Source organism: Tetrao urogallus, assembly GCF_951394365.1.
Source record: "Tetrao urogallus genome assembly, chromosome: 6".
NCBI classification, from domain to species: Eukaryota; Metazoa; Chordata; class Aves; order Galliformes; family Phasianidae; genus Tetrao; species Tetrao urogallus.
This window is the reverse complement of record NC_136819.1, coordinates 12,133,531-12,148,402: the sequence shown is the minus strand read 5'-3', so window position 1 is coordinate 12,148,402 and position 14,872 is coordinate 12,133,531. Positions and strand designations below refer to the sequence as shown.

At 37.9% G+C, this 14,872-nt stretch overlaps 1 protein-coding gene across 1 annotated transcript in view; it reads left to right on the top strand.

Moving 5' to 3' along the window:
* The window catches only part of USH1C (USH1 protein network component harmonin), a gene marked incomplete at both ends in the record, with an annotated part of 42,662 nt that extends 38,067 nt beyond the window's left edge, over positions 1–4,595 (top strand). Inside the window, 6 exons of the mRNA XM_079537174.1 lie at positions 582–623; positions 923–976; positions 1,097–1,196; positions 2,749–2,858; positions 3,560–3,615; positions 4,496–4,595. Coding sequence (XP_079393300.1) covers positions 582–623; positions 923–976; positions 1,097–1,196; positions 2,749–2,858; positions 3,560–3,615; positions 4,496–4,595 — 462 coding nt within the window. The remainder of the gene's footprint in view (positions 1–581; positions 624–922; positions 977–1,096; positions 1,197–2,748; positions 2,859–3,559; positions 3,616–4,495) is intronic.
* Between the last annotated feature and the right edge of the window lie 10,277 nt (positions 4,596–14,872).

Here is a 14,872-nt window from a genome sequence, read left to right as displayed (position 1 = left end):
AGATGTGGACTCTCAATTCATGTGGACTCTAAATTCTCTGCAAAACTGCATACAAACAAATTTGGTTTTTGTCCTTTGTTTGCTCATGGTGTGCAACCAACTCCCTGAAATGCCGCGAAGAGGAGGAACGAAGGAGTTTGAGTCTGGTCTTACAACTTAGAGTTCATGGAGCAGAGCTGGTGATGTGCAAATCACAATGTCACTTCTGTCAGTGTAAAACAGTGTCCAACGTGATGACAGTCCCAAGAAAGGTTACTTAGAAGAACATGGCAGAACATATTCTCCTGTGATAAATATGTTCAGCTCCATCAGGTGTAGAAAGGAACCAGTAAGAGTAGTAAACAGGTCCTCAAAATTGTTCCATAGTGTGGCCAGTTCTAACTGCTGACTTACTGTAAGGTTTTAAAATTTCTTCTGACTGTCAGGACAGACTATTTGCTACCTTTCTATGCTTTTCTCCATTTACAGTCTTTTTTCTTATCTTACAGAATTATGTTTCTCATTAATAGCTAAAATGGAGTTTGTGTGTTTAATGTGAGGCTCATGCACATGTTTCTATAACTGTCTTATTTTATTCACAGGGCTTCCAGAAATATGTGGAAGACTTTGATCCGCATTCAATGGTAAGGAGAGAATTCATACATCTTATTTTAATACAATATACACTGGAAAAATACAAACATCCTTGATTATGAGGCCTAGGAGGGGTAATAGTCTTTCTTGCTGGCTTGCTGGACTTTGTCTGTTTCTTCTAGACCTTATGAAAGGAAGATTTCTTACTGGAAAAAAACACTAGTGAGTGTTCTGCTCTTCCTCTAAGACTATTCTAGAAGAGACAAAAGACCCTTTTCACCAGTCAACTACATAGATCAGCTTGTTTTATGTTGCTGAGATGGAAATAACTAACAATGTATTTTTATAGTTTACTCCAGAGCAGATTGTGGGAAAAGATGTACGCCTCTTACGCATTAGAAAGGTAAATACTACCTCACTGATTGATACTTAAAGAGTTCATATAAGCAAGGTATGTTTACAGGAAAGAATGAAAGATTAAGCAAAAATTCACAGCTTCTTCACTAAAACTCTTGTTTAATAGGAAGGATCATTAGACCTTGCAGTTGAGGGAGGAATTGATTCTCCTGTTGGAAAGATAGTTGTATCTGCAATCTATGAGGGTGGTGCTGCAGACAAACATGGTGAGTAACAATGGGGAATTTGAGCATTGCTGCAAAGTGGCTTCTTGCACTGGCTGATTTCTTAGCTGACATCAGAGCTATAGCTGTTACTGAGAAACTCACTTAAACTGTCCAAGGCAACCAATTCTGTCTCTGCTCTAAGAGCAGCACAAAGAGAGGTTCATGGTTTGAGAAGTGTTGATAAGCTGATAAAGATATAAATTTTAAAAACTGTCTTTAAGAAATAGTCACTCTTGCTGTGTTTTTATCATGGTAAAAACTGTAATAACATGGACCAAAAATGTAGAGCTGTTCTCAAGGATTCCCCTTTTTCTAGTTGTATATCAAAAATCACTTATTCTGTTCATTAAAGAAAGTCAAATTTGGTCTTCATTATTTCATACTTCTCAAACAAGTACATCTGTAATTACATTAATGTGCAAAGCAGATACTAGCTAATAGCTGTACTACATTGTTTAGCTTTGTTCTTAATGTTACTTCCAATGGCAATTTGTTTTGTAAAATGTGTCTTTACTCCCAAAATCCATCTAAAGGCCTTCTGACAGCTTAGCTCTGAAAGCCATGAGAACATGCATACCTGGAGGGTATGCTCCTGTGGGTTGGTCTCTCGCATCCTAACCTTGAGAACCATGTTGATGAACAGGTAGATGGACAGGACATCTCCTTAGATTGCCTTCTATGACTTTGTCCCAACCACAGACATGTTCAAATCACTTTTTCTCTGAAAAGCTCTCAGCCCCTTAGTCTCTTTTTCAGGTGCTCTGTTTTTCTTTGACTTGTCACTGTTGTTGACCTCTCTTTATAGCTGAGGCTGACCCCTTACTATATGTTTTTCCCCTCCTCAAACCCAGTCCCAACTAGCTGACTAGATTAGCAAATCAAAATAAGTTCAAAGAACTAGAGATGACACACACTTTTGGAAAGGAATGGGAGTCCTGTAAAGCCTTGACAAACACCACTTAGACATCCAGGTTTTTAAGTAATGCTGCTCTTAATAATGGTAGCAGACTACAATCAACCACAATTTACAAGGAGTACGGATATGTTGCGCAGATAGGCAAACTGTTACTACAGAAAATCTTCCTAAACTTGTTGACTAATTCCTTTTGTTTTTGCCTGTAGATAATGCACGTGTGTTCAATCAATGAATATACAAATGATATAGTATATCTGAGAGCTTAGTTTATGTAGTTATTACACTAGAGCAGAAAAGAAGAACACTCACCCTATCCTGAGCTCACACAAGCAACTCCAGTGGAGCAGATCTCCAGAAGAGATACTTCCCCACTGGTGGTCAGTTCTTAAATGGGTCTAGGAGAGGTGCAGCCAGGCTCCACCCCTTCCAGCAGCAGAGGTGAATTGCTTGCCTCAGGTGATCAATCAGAGGTTCAGGCTGTGATTCAGCAGTCCCCATACAATGTGTCAACTTTCAGTGTTGGCTCTCACATCTAGTTAATAATAATCATCATACTCAGTACTGCATAAATACCCAACGTCTGTCGCAGATGTTATTTTGATAATGTGTATGTATGCCGTGTTCGTCTGTCACCAGGAGGCATAGTGAAAGGGGATGAAATACTGGCTGTAAATGGCAAGATAGTAATTGACTGCAGGCTGGCAGAAGCACAAGCAACTCTGGCAAATGCTTGGAATATGGGTGGGGTAAGTATGTGGGAATACTTTTCTGTTCTACCTGTAGCTCTCATGATGTGTATTTTTCTTTCACAATGTTGTCACAGCAATAGAAGTAAAGTTGAAAATGTCAAAAGTACCAGTATGCCATATCACCAGAGTGAGTTGAAATGTGTGGGTGATATTGGTATACAACAACTCTGAAAGTCTTGCCTGTAATTTACTCCAAAAATTTATGACAGCCACACATCAGATTTGTACTTAAACACATTACATTCTGAGTGACTGTAATACTTTTATCTGTGGAATCTCTCTTTAATATTGAAAATTATTTGGAAGCTGATCTGAACTTTGATAATAGCTTATCTAATCTTTGATTTCTAAATGTGCAAATAGCAACAGGGCACTTTGGCTACAGTACTGAACTGTATTAATTGGTAAAATGACCAAACATAGTATGATACTTAGAATGATTTTTTTATTTTTTATTTTTTTGAAAGCTTATTGCAAGACCAGTAAATTTTTTATTTAATTTTAGGATAAAAATCAAACAGCTCTATCTTGAAACTGTATTATAGAGGACCAGGCATCTCCTTAGGTTCCCTTTTCCGTGTGGCTTTCCAGGAATAGATTGTCTTTCTGATCATCTGTCTGATATTTCATGGTTGTCCATTAACCACCTCTAAAATGAATGTTTAGCAGCACACACTTCCTGTTCATTTCTGTTGCAGGATTGGATTGACTTAGTCATTGCAGTGTCACCTCCAAAGGAATATGATGATGAAATGTAAGTGCATTAGCTTTCTTTTTGTGGGGATTAAAAGACTAGTAACAACAGTATGCTTTTTATGGGACAGATAGTGCTTAATGTATTCATTTACTGTGGACTATATAACCTTTTGCATCACATGGTTGCTAATTTGTTAGTTACAAGTAGCTATCAGCAGTGGTTCTCAGAGTTCTCAAAATGTTGAATCTCAAATTTGGGTGTACATGACTACACTCTTATGCTTTTGGTTTAGAGTTGAAGGAATTTGGGGTGAGAAATTGCTGATCTCAAGTCTGGATCACTTACTATAATGCAGTGGATCATAGTTTGGAATCTGGATAAACAAATGTCCATAAGCATTCCTCATTGCAGTGAGATGTTTGATTCTGTGGTGTGGGCTTTTGTTTTTTTTCCTTTGGTGTTTTTTTCAGCCTTCATTTTATATTAGATCACAGTTACTATCTCTAACAGTGGGGTTGGGTTTTTTTCATTGTTTTTGTCATTGCTTTGCTTTGGTTTGATGATTTTTTGTTTGTTTGTTTTGATAATCAGTGCAGGTATGAAACAAGAATCCACGACATAGTGTGACGCAGTTATCAAGTCGATATAACTTGTTTTATATTGGACAAAGTTTAAAAAGCAAAACTAAGGTTTTGTTGCTTGATTAAAGCAACGATTAAAACGATTTCCAGATATCATTGCCACTAAATAAAATGGTGGAGGAAAGATTTATGGGCACTGTTAGCCCCAAATCTTGTTCTATGTAGAATACCAGTTATTACTTGCTGTAAATCAGTGTAGTTTTACTGACTAACACCAACTGAAAACTGCTGTAAAATTGTTTGATGTTTAATAACTGTCATTATTTTTCTGTTGTTTTCATATTTTGTATATTTAGCCCTACTATCCCCACCTCAGCAGTCAGTCCCAACACACACAGAAAGGTTTTTGAAGGCAGTGCACCTGTGTACAGACAAGGGTATCTCCTGCAGCTGTAGCCACTGCAGTGTTCCCTCATGGTGAATAGCCAGACCCGGGTTAACATGACTGTCCATTTTGGGGCCGCGTTATATTTCAAGCATGTGCCTGCTTGCGCATTGCATGCTACGCTCCACTTTGTTTCTGCCACGCTGGAGTGTTCTTTGGGCTTTTGCCATGCCTATCCTACTAAAAAAAATGAGTATTTGTAATGTCCTCTGGAGATCCTCCACAGAATTGGTTCATCATCTGCCAGACTATAAAATAAATAGGCTCTGCCTAAATGATTAGTATTAATCTAATGTTTTTTTTCCTCATCTGTGGACCACTGCTGTGGCTTTGTGAATTCATAACTATATAAGTATTTCTTTGTTAAGGCTTGTCCAAAGAACAAGTTTTCTTTTGTATTTTTCAGCAGTGTGCTTCTGAACAAGTGATCACAACTGTGTGGTTTTCACTGAATCTTACCTTTGTTGATTTGTCCCAAAATTACCCATGCTTTACAGGCTCAGTATACTATGAATGTTTTCTCTCTACTGTAATAGTTGTAAGTAGAGTCATAGATGTCTGGAAAACCAGAGTAAGGTTTCTTGTTGCATGTGGTATTTGTTTTATCAATTGCTACAATGCAAATAAAAGTTGGCCAACTGAAATCTAGTTACACAATTTTGTTCTTACTGCACTTCCGCTAACAGTATCTGTTTCTTTTTTTTTTTTTTTCTTAAGGACCTTTTTTTAAAGAAGACTACCCAGGAGAAATTTGGTCTTTTCCCTGAACAAACCTGCTGCTCTGGAATTTCATAGAAAATCAAAAGTCACATGAAATACGTTTTTATTTTAAAGAAACATGAACAATTGGAATCTGCGGATTGAACTTCATATTCCTTGGGTTTTATGATTAATTTCAAGTAATTCTTCAGACATATAGCAAAAAAATTGTTTAAATTGCACGTAGAAGGGCTGCCAGTGAACACAGCTTTATCTGTGAGAACTCAAAATACATATTTTTCTTTATTTTTAGAAGACAAATATCAAAAATTATCTTGCAGTTTTCCTGGAAATAGACACTAAAATGACAGATGAAGATAGATCACAGATGTCTTTTCCCACATGCAACGTTTGTTGTTACACATCCACAGGGTAGTTTGGGTGCGAGAAGGACTATATTTTTACTCTCTATATAGTGATTTTCCACAGGGGATTGGGATGTATATGGGTAATTTCTGTTCTCACTGATATCCTTGTAATGTACATTTCTGTAGCTTGGTTTTGAGTTGTTTTGATTGTGAAAATCCTGCCTGTGGAAGAGCCTCTATACTAGCAGTGCTAGTGTTATTTGGAATAATTTTGGTGATGCTTATATGATATAAAGAATACTCTACCAGCAAAATAAATATCAAGCAGGTAGTCCAGCAACATCACTGTGTGCAGTCAGTTATGCTAATGTATATTTCTATTGGTCCATAACAGAATTAGGAACATTTGGGTCTGAATCACAGTCTTCTTGTGTACTTTGTGCTCAGTAAATCTACACACAACTAACTTGTGTAGTCAGAAAGCATACAAGTTCATTGTTGGTGATGGTCTTCTGCTTAAGAAATTGTCTCCAGACCTTAGAATCTATATTTGCCTGACCATAAGGAAGTCTGATTACAGTTGTAGACTTAGTCATTTCTTTATATTGTCAGTGTGTCCCCTTGGAAATGCAGTTGTCTTTCTTCTTTCCTTGTATTTGCCAGTTTGTATGTGGTTGCTCATATTGTGTGTAGATTTTTCTTACCTGGACTAGTAAGATCTGAAGTTCATAGTTCTTTGGGTTATCAGTTTCACTCTGAAGTCTTGCTTCTTCAACATTTGGAAGCCCTCCTTTCTGTAACACAGGAAAGTAACAATTGCATTTCTGAGAACTCTGTGCTTATATAGAGATAAATAATTTTGTTGACTTCATTTTATTTGCAGTATTGTTCCAGTATGCCAATTAGTTTGTCAGGCAGGGTACACATGTTAAACTTTTAAAAGTTTTAATTCTGTAATTCTCACAACTAATCCAGAAATAAAATTGCATATGCCAAATGGGAAAGAAGTGTTGCTTCCTCGTTGTGAATTTGTACATTGTATTAATAGCTAATCTGCTGAAGTGTATAGATTTCAGTTGTTGTTTAATAACAAATGTATTTGCATCAAAATGCCAACCTCGTAAATTTCAAAAGAGAACTCACTCTGCACAGAAATGAATTCTCATTAGTCTGAGCTGCAGTAACATTTTATAGATTTTTTTTTTATGGGCAGATCTGCTCACTTGGTAGTTGGCATGCTGCTAAGTGCAGCTGCTCCCTTATATTTCCCTTACTACATCTTTGGATGTGTCCACCCAGAGCTGTATACTTCAGAAACAAAAAGTAACCCAAATGCATTACAATTAGCACCAGAGGAGAAATTCAAGCAGGATGTATTCCTCCTGCTCTGGTTCCTGCTTGCCTATGTTCTGTGACCATCTGCACACTATGACAATGCAAATGAGTGATGCTACAAGATGTTCTCTTAGGAGATGCTCTAATGTTATTAGCAGCAAATAGAACCACAGTAATGCACCAGTAGTGAACTTCAGCTTGCAACCAATGTTTGGTTGTACTAATCATTGTCTTGGAACATAAGAAACATAACATAGAAACCTTAGAGACCAGAAGTGTTTTCGCTGATGCTTTTCCAGAGAGTAAAGGAGCACAGAAAACTGAGCTGAGAAATCTGAAATCTGTGGGAGGACCAACAGCTGAGTTGTAACACAAAACTGTCTTGCTTTTCCCAGCCTACCCATTGACTTTCTTGAGAGGCAGCTGAGGAAATAGTTACTGCTCATTACTTCATATATACCTAAGTAAATGTTACTGTGTGCATTCACCCTCTGCTGAGATGACAATGTAAGGAGGTGTTTTGTGTTGTTGTTTGTTTTTTTGTTTTTTTTTATTTTTAATGAAAAAGGCTGTTATTTCTGAAATCTTACTTAAGCCTTCAGTCAGGTAGATTTTTGCTTTGTTAATGGCTTTCATTGCTCTGAGACTAGATCACATCTTTCATTTGCCAGCAAGCTCAAAGAGTTGGACAAAGCAATACAGTTTTTGAAACAACTTCCCTTTTTGGTTCCTTTGATGGGTATGACCAGCATGTCCCAGACACAGAACAGCTGCCCATTTGAGTTGCTACTGCACTGTTTCCTGGTGGCTGTAACAGTCACTGCATGTGCCCATGCCTCACTCCTGTTCGATCAAACCAGCTGTGAAAAGGTAACAGTAGGGTAAAATGGGGCTTTCTTTTTTATTCAGCCAATGCTTTGTTTCCTTTGGGAGTATGGAAACTCTGATCTGATGCACAAAGCAGGAAGAGCTCCAAGTGTTTCACTGATGGAAGCACATATGCTTCAAACTGCTTTTAACACAACATGCTTTTTTTTTTTTTTCATTCACTGTAATCTTGGAGAGAACATGTTTAGTTTCTCAGAACTGTTTGTTTGGTTAAGATGGCTAAGACCCACTGTCTCTATGGGATAATTACTCAGAGGAAGAGGTTTCTCAGAGCTGTTAATAGTCTTTCTTATTCTCTCAGGAATTTTTTGGCCGTGTCAGTCACAGAGTCGACTTCAGAGTACCCTGACAGTTGCTGAACTGGAGGAAGAATTGCATTAGTCTTCTCTTTCACATCTGCTCTGTGAGCCTGTGCGTGCCTGTATGCAGGAAACAGAAAATGAATCCTTATGGATTCATGACCAGAATCATGACACTCACTACAGAGTAGGAAATGTCATTGCTTAATATTCATGGACACTAGCATTGGGAAATCTTTGATCTGTTTATTGCTGGCATTCTGCCACTCTAAGAAATTCCAATTAGCTATTATTTATCACATAACCATAAAACATCCAAGTACATTTTAAAGATTTAAAAAAAAAAAAAAACCTATATGCATATACAAATTCATATGCTTGAGGGTGCATACCAACAGTATACTTTCTAACCAATTTCCATAGCACATGTAACAAATAATCTCAGCACTTTGCAAGTGTGATCTTTAATCTCTGAATATAAATAATCTAAACACTCTTTTGCACTAAAAACAGAACTGAGAACCATAGTTTAATGTCAAAGTGTGTATATGTGGTTGAAAAGAGTTTTGTATGCAGTAGCTGTTACATGCTTGCTGTATTTTGACCTTGAATTGATAAAACAGGCTCAGAGTCAGAGTAGCTGTTGTGGAACTCTTAGTCATCTTTCAACCCCAGGAACTATAGTGATGTGAGCAACCACTAGAATGAAGTTTTAAGGAATTAATTTCTATCAGGTACATTGCAGCCTGGCAGCTCTAAGTCTCAGTGGCTGGAGTATTCAACTCCAACTGCGTGTCTATATGAAAAAAAAATGTGGCATCTGATGTATACATGATGTATTTCTGACCCTTTTCGTTTTCTCAGATAATCTTTAGAAGTTATTCCTTCCCCTGACCACAACTGCCCACTTTCCTGGCTTAACCTCCTTTTATCTTTTCTCACCATTTCACTTCTAGATGACAGTAGATCTCATTATACTTCAGTAGTGATAGCTGTTTTGTTTATGTGCTTGAAAGAAAGTTTGAGAGACTGAGATATTCCCAACAAATCGAGTACAGATAGAAATCAGAAAACTTCTTTTGAGGTCTGGGAATATTCTAAACAATAGGGAAGGGAGAGGAAAAGATTGTTTAGGGAAAGCTTCCTCCTATCCTTTCAGAAGTTGCTATTTTCTGACATAATTCTGTCCCCTTTCCCCTAAGCAGTCCTGGATGCTTTAGCAAGAGGGGGACTAGTATTATGTATTGATGCTGGCAAACAGCTTGAGGTTTTTAACCATTACTGCCACCCAGCAGAGAAAATGTAAATAAGAACAGATAGAAAATGTTATTTAGTAACACTGGGCACAAAATTAAGCTTTGATCCAACTCTCCTGCTGAGTATTTTCTTGACAGTATGAAAGAACTTCTGAGGGTTATCCTTTCAAACTGAATTTTTCAAGTAGCAGTCTCTTTTTGTTACCTTTATTTCCTAGTATAAACATCAAAATTTTCAGAGGAGAGTGAACAAGGAATATTGTCTAATCAGCAACAATTCCATCAGCAAGGGAGATCAGAGAAAGAAAGAGGAAGAAAGATGTGGGTTTCCATTTTCATTGTTCACAAAGAATTGTGTTTAAGTGGATTCCTAAGTGTGAATCGTCAATCAGGTAAGACAGAAGGAGCTGTGTGCTGTTTCTACTGAAAATCAGACAGCACTAGGATTGATAATAGGAATATTAGGATTAGCATAATAGGAATTGAGAACTGAAGAGCTCCTCAAGGTGGGTGAGATTGTTCCAGTTCAGGGCAGTCACTTATAATCGACATCAAACTGTTCATACAGATGTTGTAGTTGGTTAAAAGAAACTGAAGTAATTGAGGTGTTCTGTTTATTGTTTTCACGAGTCCAAGTAGTTTTTTCCTTCACGTAGGTTGTAGTGGAAATGCTAAGTCATGGCCTGAAGCAGTGATTGATCATCTGGTGGGAAGGCAGGGCCAGCCAGGGAGCTCAGGTGTATGCAAAGTACTTCAGGGACCAGAAAGGGTGAAGCCAGGATCTTCCCCTTCCCAGACCTCATATAAGGGTTGGTGAGGGCATCTTTTGTTAGTGATCACTCTGTACCTGAGGCCTTCCAAAGGTCAGTAGCTCTTTTCCTTCATTTCTGCTCCGCAGCTGCTGCACTTGTGCTCGTTGTCATTTGCTGCAGCCAAAGACTTTGCCACTGTGCTATTACTGCAGTACTTTCTGTCTCATTATAGCATTACACAGGGGAAGGCAACTTCCCCATCACATAGCTCATACCTTGGGTATGTGTACATTTTCTATTTTCAAAGAAATTATAAGTAAGTCAGCATGCTTTAGACTGATCCTAACTGAAAATTATTAAGGTATAAATGAAGAATGAGAGAAGGGCTGTTGCAACAAACATTTGTCATCCAACGTATGTTTCAGCAGTGATTTCAGGATTAACAGGTGGGTACAGATAATCTGTAATATTTGTCTTATTCAAGGATTTGATTGCAAGATTAAAATGGGTTGAGCATATTTTGTGGTTGGACTGTTGGCAGTGCAAAGCTGTCTCAGTGTATTAAGTTGCTTAATGTACTTGTAACTATTAAACCTGTATTACTGCAGTGTTGCAGTAAAGCTTTAATTTTTTTCTAATTGACAATCCTGTACCTCTCACCAAACAAAAAAAGTTATATACTTTCTAAATTACAGAATTAACTGTGCTGCCTTTACTAATGGTGTGTCTAAACCCAGGTGCAAGTGAGCAGATATGTCTGAAGTATACCTCACTCATTATTGATGTATTCTCTTAATCACAGAGCAATGACTCAGTGTAGTGAGCTGTGTTGTCAACGTAGCAGATGAAGGCAAAGTTTATATCTAATTCTAGCACGATCCATTTCTCATCTTCTAGTATCTGCAGTCTTTATGGCTCCAAAATAGAGGCAAATAGGGAAATGGCCAGTGCTCTTTTGACATGCTGATATCCCATCTGATAGAATAGGAAGTTTTGCATCTGTTAAAGAATCCCTGGCCAGTTTGAGGATTGGGAACTTCCTGTTCTGGCCAGTTACATTGAGTTTGTACTGAGGATTCATCCCTGCCACATGTGAGAACTGGTTGGATGTGGTTGTTCTCATTTTCCTCACTGCACTGCTGTTATCCTGTATGTGAAAACATAGACTGCAGATGATTGCACGTGAAAACTTCGGTGGCTGAACACTAGTGCATGACATCAACTTTCGCATTTGGACTGACAAAAAGAAGACATGCTGAAATTTTCCATTAACTTTTACACTGCCCTTCTTATCACGGAAAACAAATATAACTAACAGAAAACATTCTGAGACAGGCTATTTATAATCATGAGAAAAATAAAGAATTGGAAATAGTAAGAATAGGGTCTGAGAATCATGCCCTATATAGGTGACATAAAACCCCAAACAACATTCGTTCGTGTTACTTGTGTATTCCAGTTATGGCCTCAGTATGATTTTAGCTTTATCAATCACAATTGTGTGCAATTTTGAAGCTCTTTTACTGTTTTAGCACACTGTAAATTAACCTTGGTTACAGTGAGAGCCAGGGCTGTTTTCTTCACTAAAGCTATAGAGTGAAACAGTGGAACATATAATTGCTGTGGAAAGAAAACATTTATCAACATCGAGGGAGTATATTCTCTTAAGAGATACATAATACAGAACGTAAGCATTGTGTCAGCAAAAATTTAATACGTGTGCTGAAGGAGATAATTACTTTTGAGGGAACAGTGATTGTTATTTTCACAGCTAGAGTCAGAAAAAACAGATTTTCCAACTTGTTTTTTAAAGCTAACAATTCCTGAGAGCAGTTCTTACAGAGAAATCGGCAGTCGCTTTACATCCTGTAGTGCACTGAATACCTAGAGTTGTTTACAACTCTATTTGTATGATGATGGTGCACACTTATTGCATCTTAAACAGCCTCCCATCTTTATATCTTTTTTTTTTTTTTCCCTTAAGAGATTTCTCAGAGGAAACAATTGTGCATAAGAATAGGATTAGCTGTAGTATTTTATTTTAAATGCTGCTGGAAATGAATCTTTCTCTTTTTCAGCACTTTCTATGCCAGGGTACATTTTAGAGGGATGCTGTAGCTGTACAAAGCCCTTCTATTATTCATTCAAAAAAACAAACAAACAAAAACTTGCAGCTTTTAAATACAGTGCATAATATATTAATACTAACCTATGGCCACAAAAATGATCCAAGGGATGGAACATTTCCCGTATGAGGACATGCTGAGAGCTGGGTCTGTTCAGCCTGAAGAAGAAAAGGCTCTGGGGAGATCTGACAGTGGCCTTTCAGTATCTAAAGGGGGTCTATTGGAAAGAAGGGGACAAACTCTTTAGCAGGATCTGTTGTGATGAGACAAGGGGAAATGGTTTCAAGCTGAAAGAGGGGAGATTTATACTGGATATAAAGAAAACGTTGTTAACAATTAGGGTAATGAAGCACTGGAATCAGGTTGCCCAGACAGGTGGAGGATGCCCTGCTCCTAGAGACACTGAAGATCAGGCTGGACAGTGTTCTGAGCACCTGATGTAGCTGTTGGTTCCATGTTCTTTGCAGGAGAGTTGGACTAGATGGCCTTCAAGGGTCCCTTCCAACTCAGTTCTGTGAATATCCACAACTTGTGCCCACCCCTTGATTCAGTCACTTAAGGAATTCTGAATTGTAAGAGTGCATTAAGAATTGAAAGTATCCTAACAGGATCATCCCATAAGTCTTCTGTTACTCCTAGCATGTTACTACGACATTAGCCTAAACAGCTGAGGTTTCTGACACTGCTGAGGAACTGTACCCCCTGACTCCCAAGGACAAGCTGTTGATGGATGCTGAACAAATAGCCTCACCCCTCTGATGGAAGCCAGTTTTCAGTCTACAAAAATAACTGTCATTGGCTGGTCTTAATGTGAACCGAACTGGCCCGTAAAACGTTGACGTACATGTTGGGCTGTTGCTTTTCCTCATCTCACCTTTGAGCTAAGAGTAGCTGTCATTTATAAATCACAGGCATGAGCTTTGCGTTGCCATGAGATTGCTAGATTGGTAAATGTTCCTACTGGTCTTGTTGAGCTGTAGCAGCAGGAAGAGGCCCAATTTTCCTGTGGCACTGATCCTGCATGTGAGCCTGCTGCACAGTTCCTCACGTCCCAGCTGGATCTAACAGCAGTACAACTGCACTTCTTGTTTGCTTTGTAGAGCTGTCTACATTGTTGCTTTAACTTATTGGTGACTCCTATTAGTGGAAGATTCCTGCCATTATTCTTTGCCCTGGTCCTCAAGTGGTTCCACCCCCCCTTTTTTTTTTTTTTTAATATGTTGAGCTGGTTTTAGCAGCAGTTGAAATGGAAGTCTGCAACAAAGCTGCTGTTTGATCCTCTGATGAACTGATCTTCATCTCTCAGGAACTTTAGGGGCCACAGAGCATATCTGTCAGATGGCACATTGGTTTCTTGTCAAACAAGGACAAATTCTTGGTGCTGACTAGTTTTTTTTCCAGTTCAGTGGCTGACTGCTTCACAGAATCGGTGGTAGTTAAATAAAAAAAAAAAAAGTTTCTTTTTTCATAGAAAAATGTCAAATCCCAGGTGGGGAGGGGAAATTGTTATTGAATGAAAACTTCCACTTATTTCATTCCCTCAAAGTAAATAAATAAATTAAAAATCACCCAACACGTATTTAGAATTTTTCCTCTTTTTTTTTTTTTTTTGGAAGAAAAAAAAAGTGATGGAATGTGACACAAATTTGCAAACAGTTTTAGCTCCCTTGATGCTGCATTTTTTGCCCTATTTTAGTTTTGTCAGTGCTCACTGATTTGTGAGTTTGATATTCAGCTTCTCACCATTTTTGTGGACAACACTAACATTAAATGTTATTTTCCTGTTATTGAAAGCAAAGAGTAGTGCCAAGTTGCATTAGCTGGGGGAAGTGTTGAAGCAATCTTAATTTCTTCTTTGACAGAAACCACTTGATTCCACAACAGACTGAGAACACAAATATTCCCTGCCCAGAGTGGTGAACCTCTGGCTGATGTGAAGGCTGAGGCTGTGCACTATTTGGTGTGAGGACACAAGACTTCCTACCACCAGACAGCAGAGTTGCACACTACATGCAAAGCTTCCAAAACAATGGATACAAACACTGTGCTTCCTAACAGATAATAAGCTTCTGCTTAAAATTTTCATGGAAAAAAAAAAAACAGGTCTCATTAGCTTAGGAATTAAATTATAAACTAGTAAGTAAATTAATTTTCATTACTTTTTGCATTGTTTAATTCCCTTGAGCTTCTGAAAATCCCAAACGTGGTCTGCATGTGGGCTGAACTCAAGAGGAAAGCTTTCTGAAATAGGACTTGTAGGCCTTTGACAATTAGTTGGTGATAGGATGACTCACAGCAGAGAATAAACAGCCTTGGCTATGGAAGATCAAGCTTTTCTATGCATACTTATGATTATTTTTTTTTAAAGCAAATCCAAAATGTGATATGTTGCTGTTCTTTTAAGTGCTTAAATAAATACCATATTGAAGTCTATTCAGAGTGAATGGAAGAAGTGACTGTAGGGCAAAAAAATCATTACATTGCAACAGCAGCTTTTTCAGTTATTTATACATATGTCAAATAGTGCCACAGGACTTACATATTCTTAATCCAAGTCTGAATTGA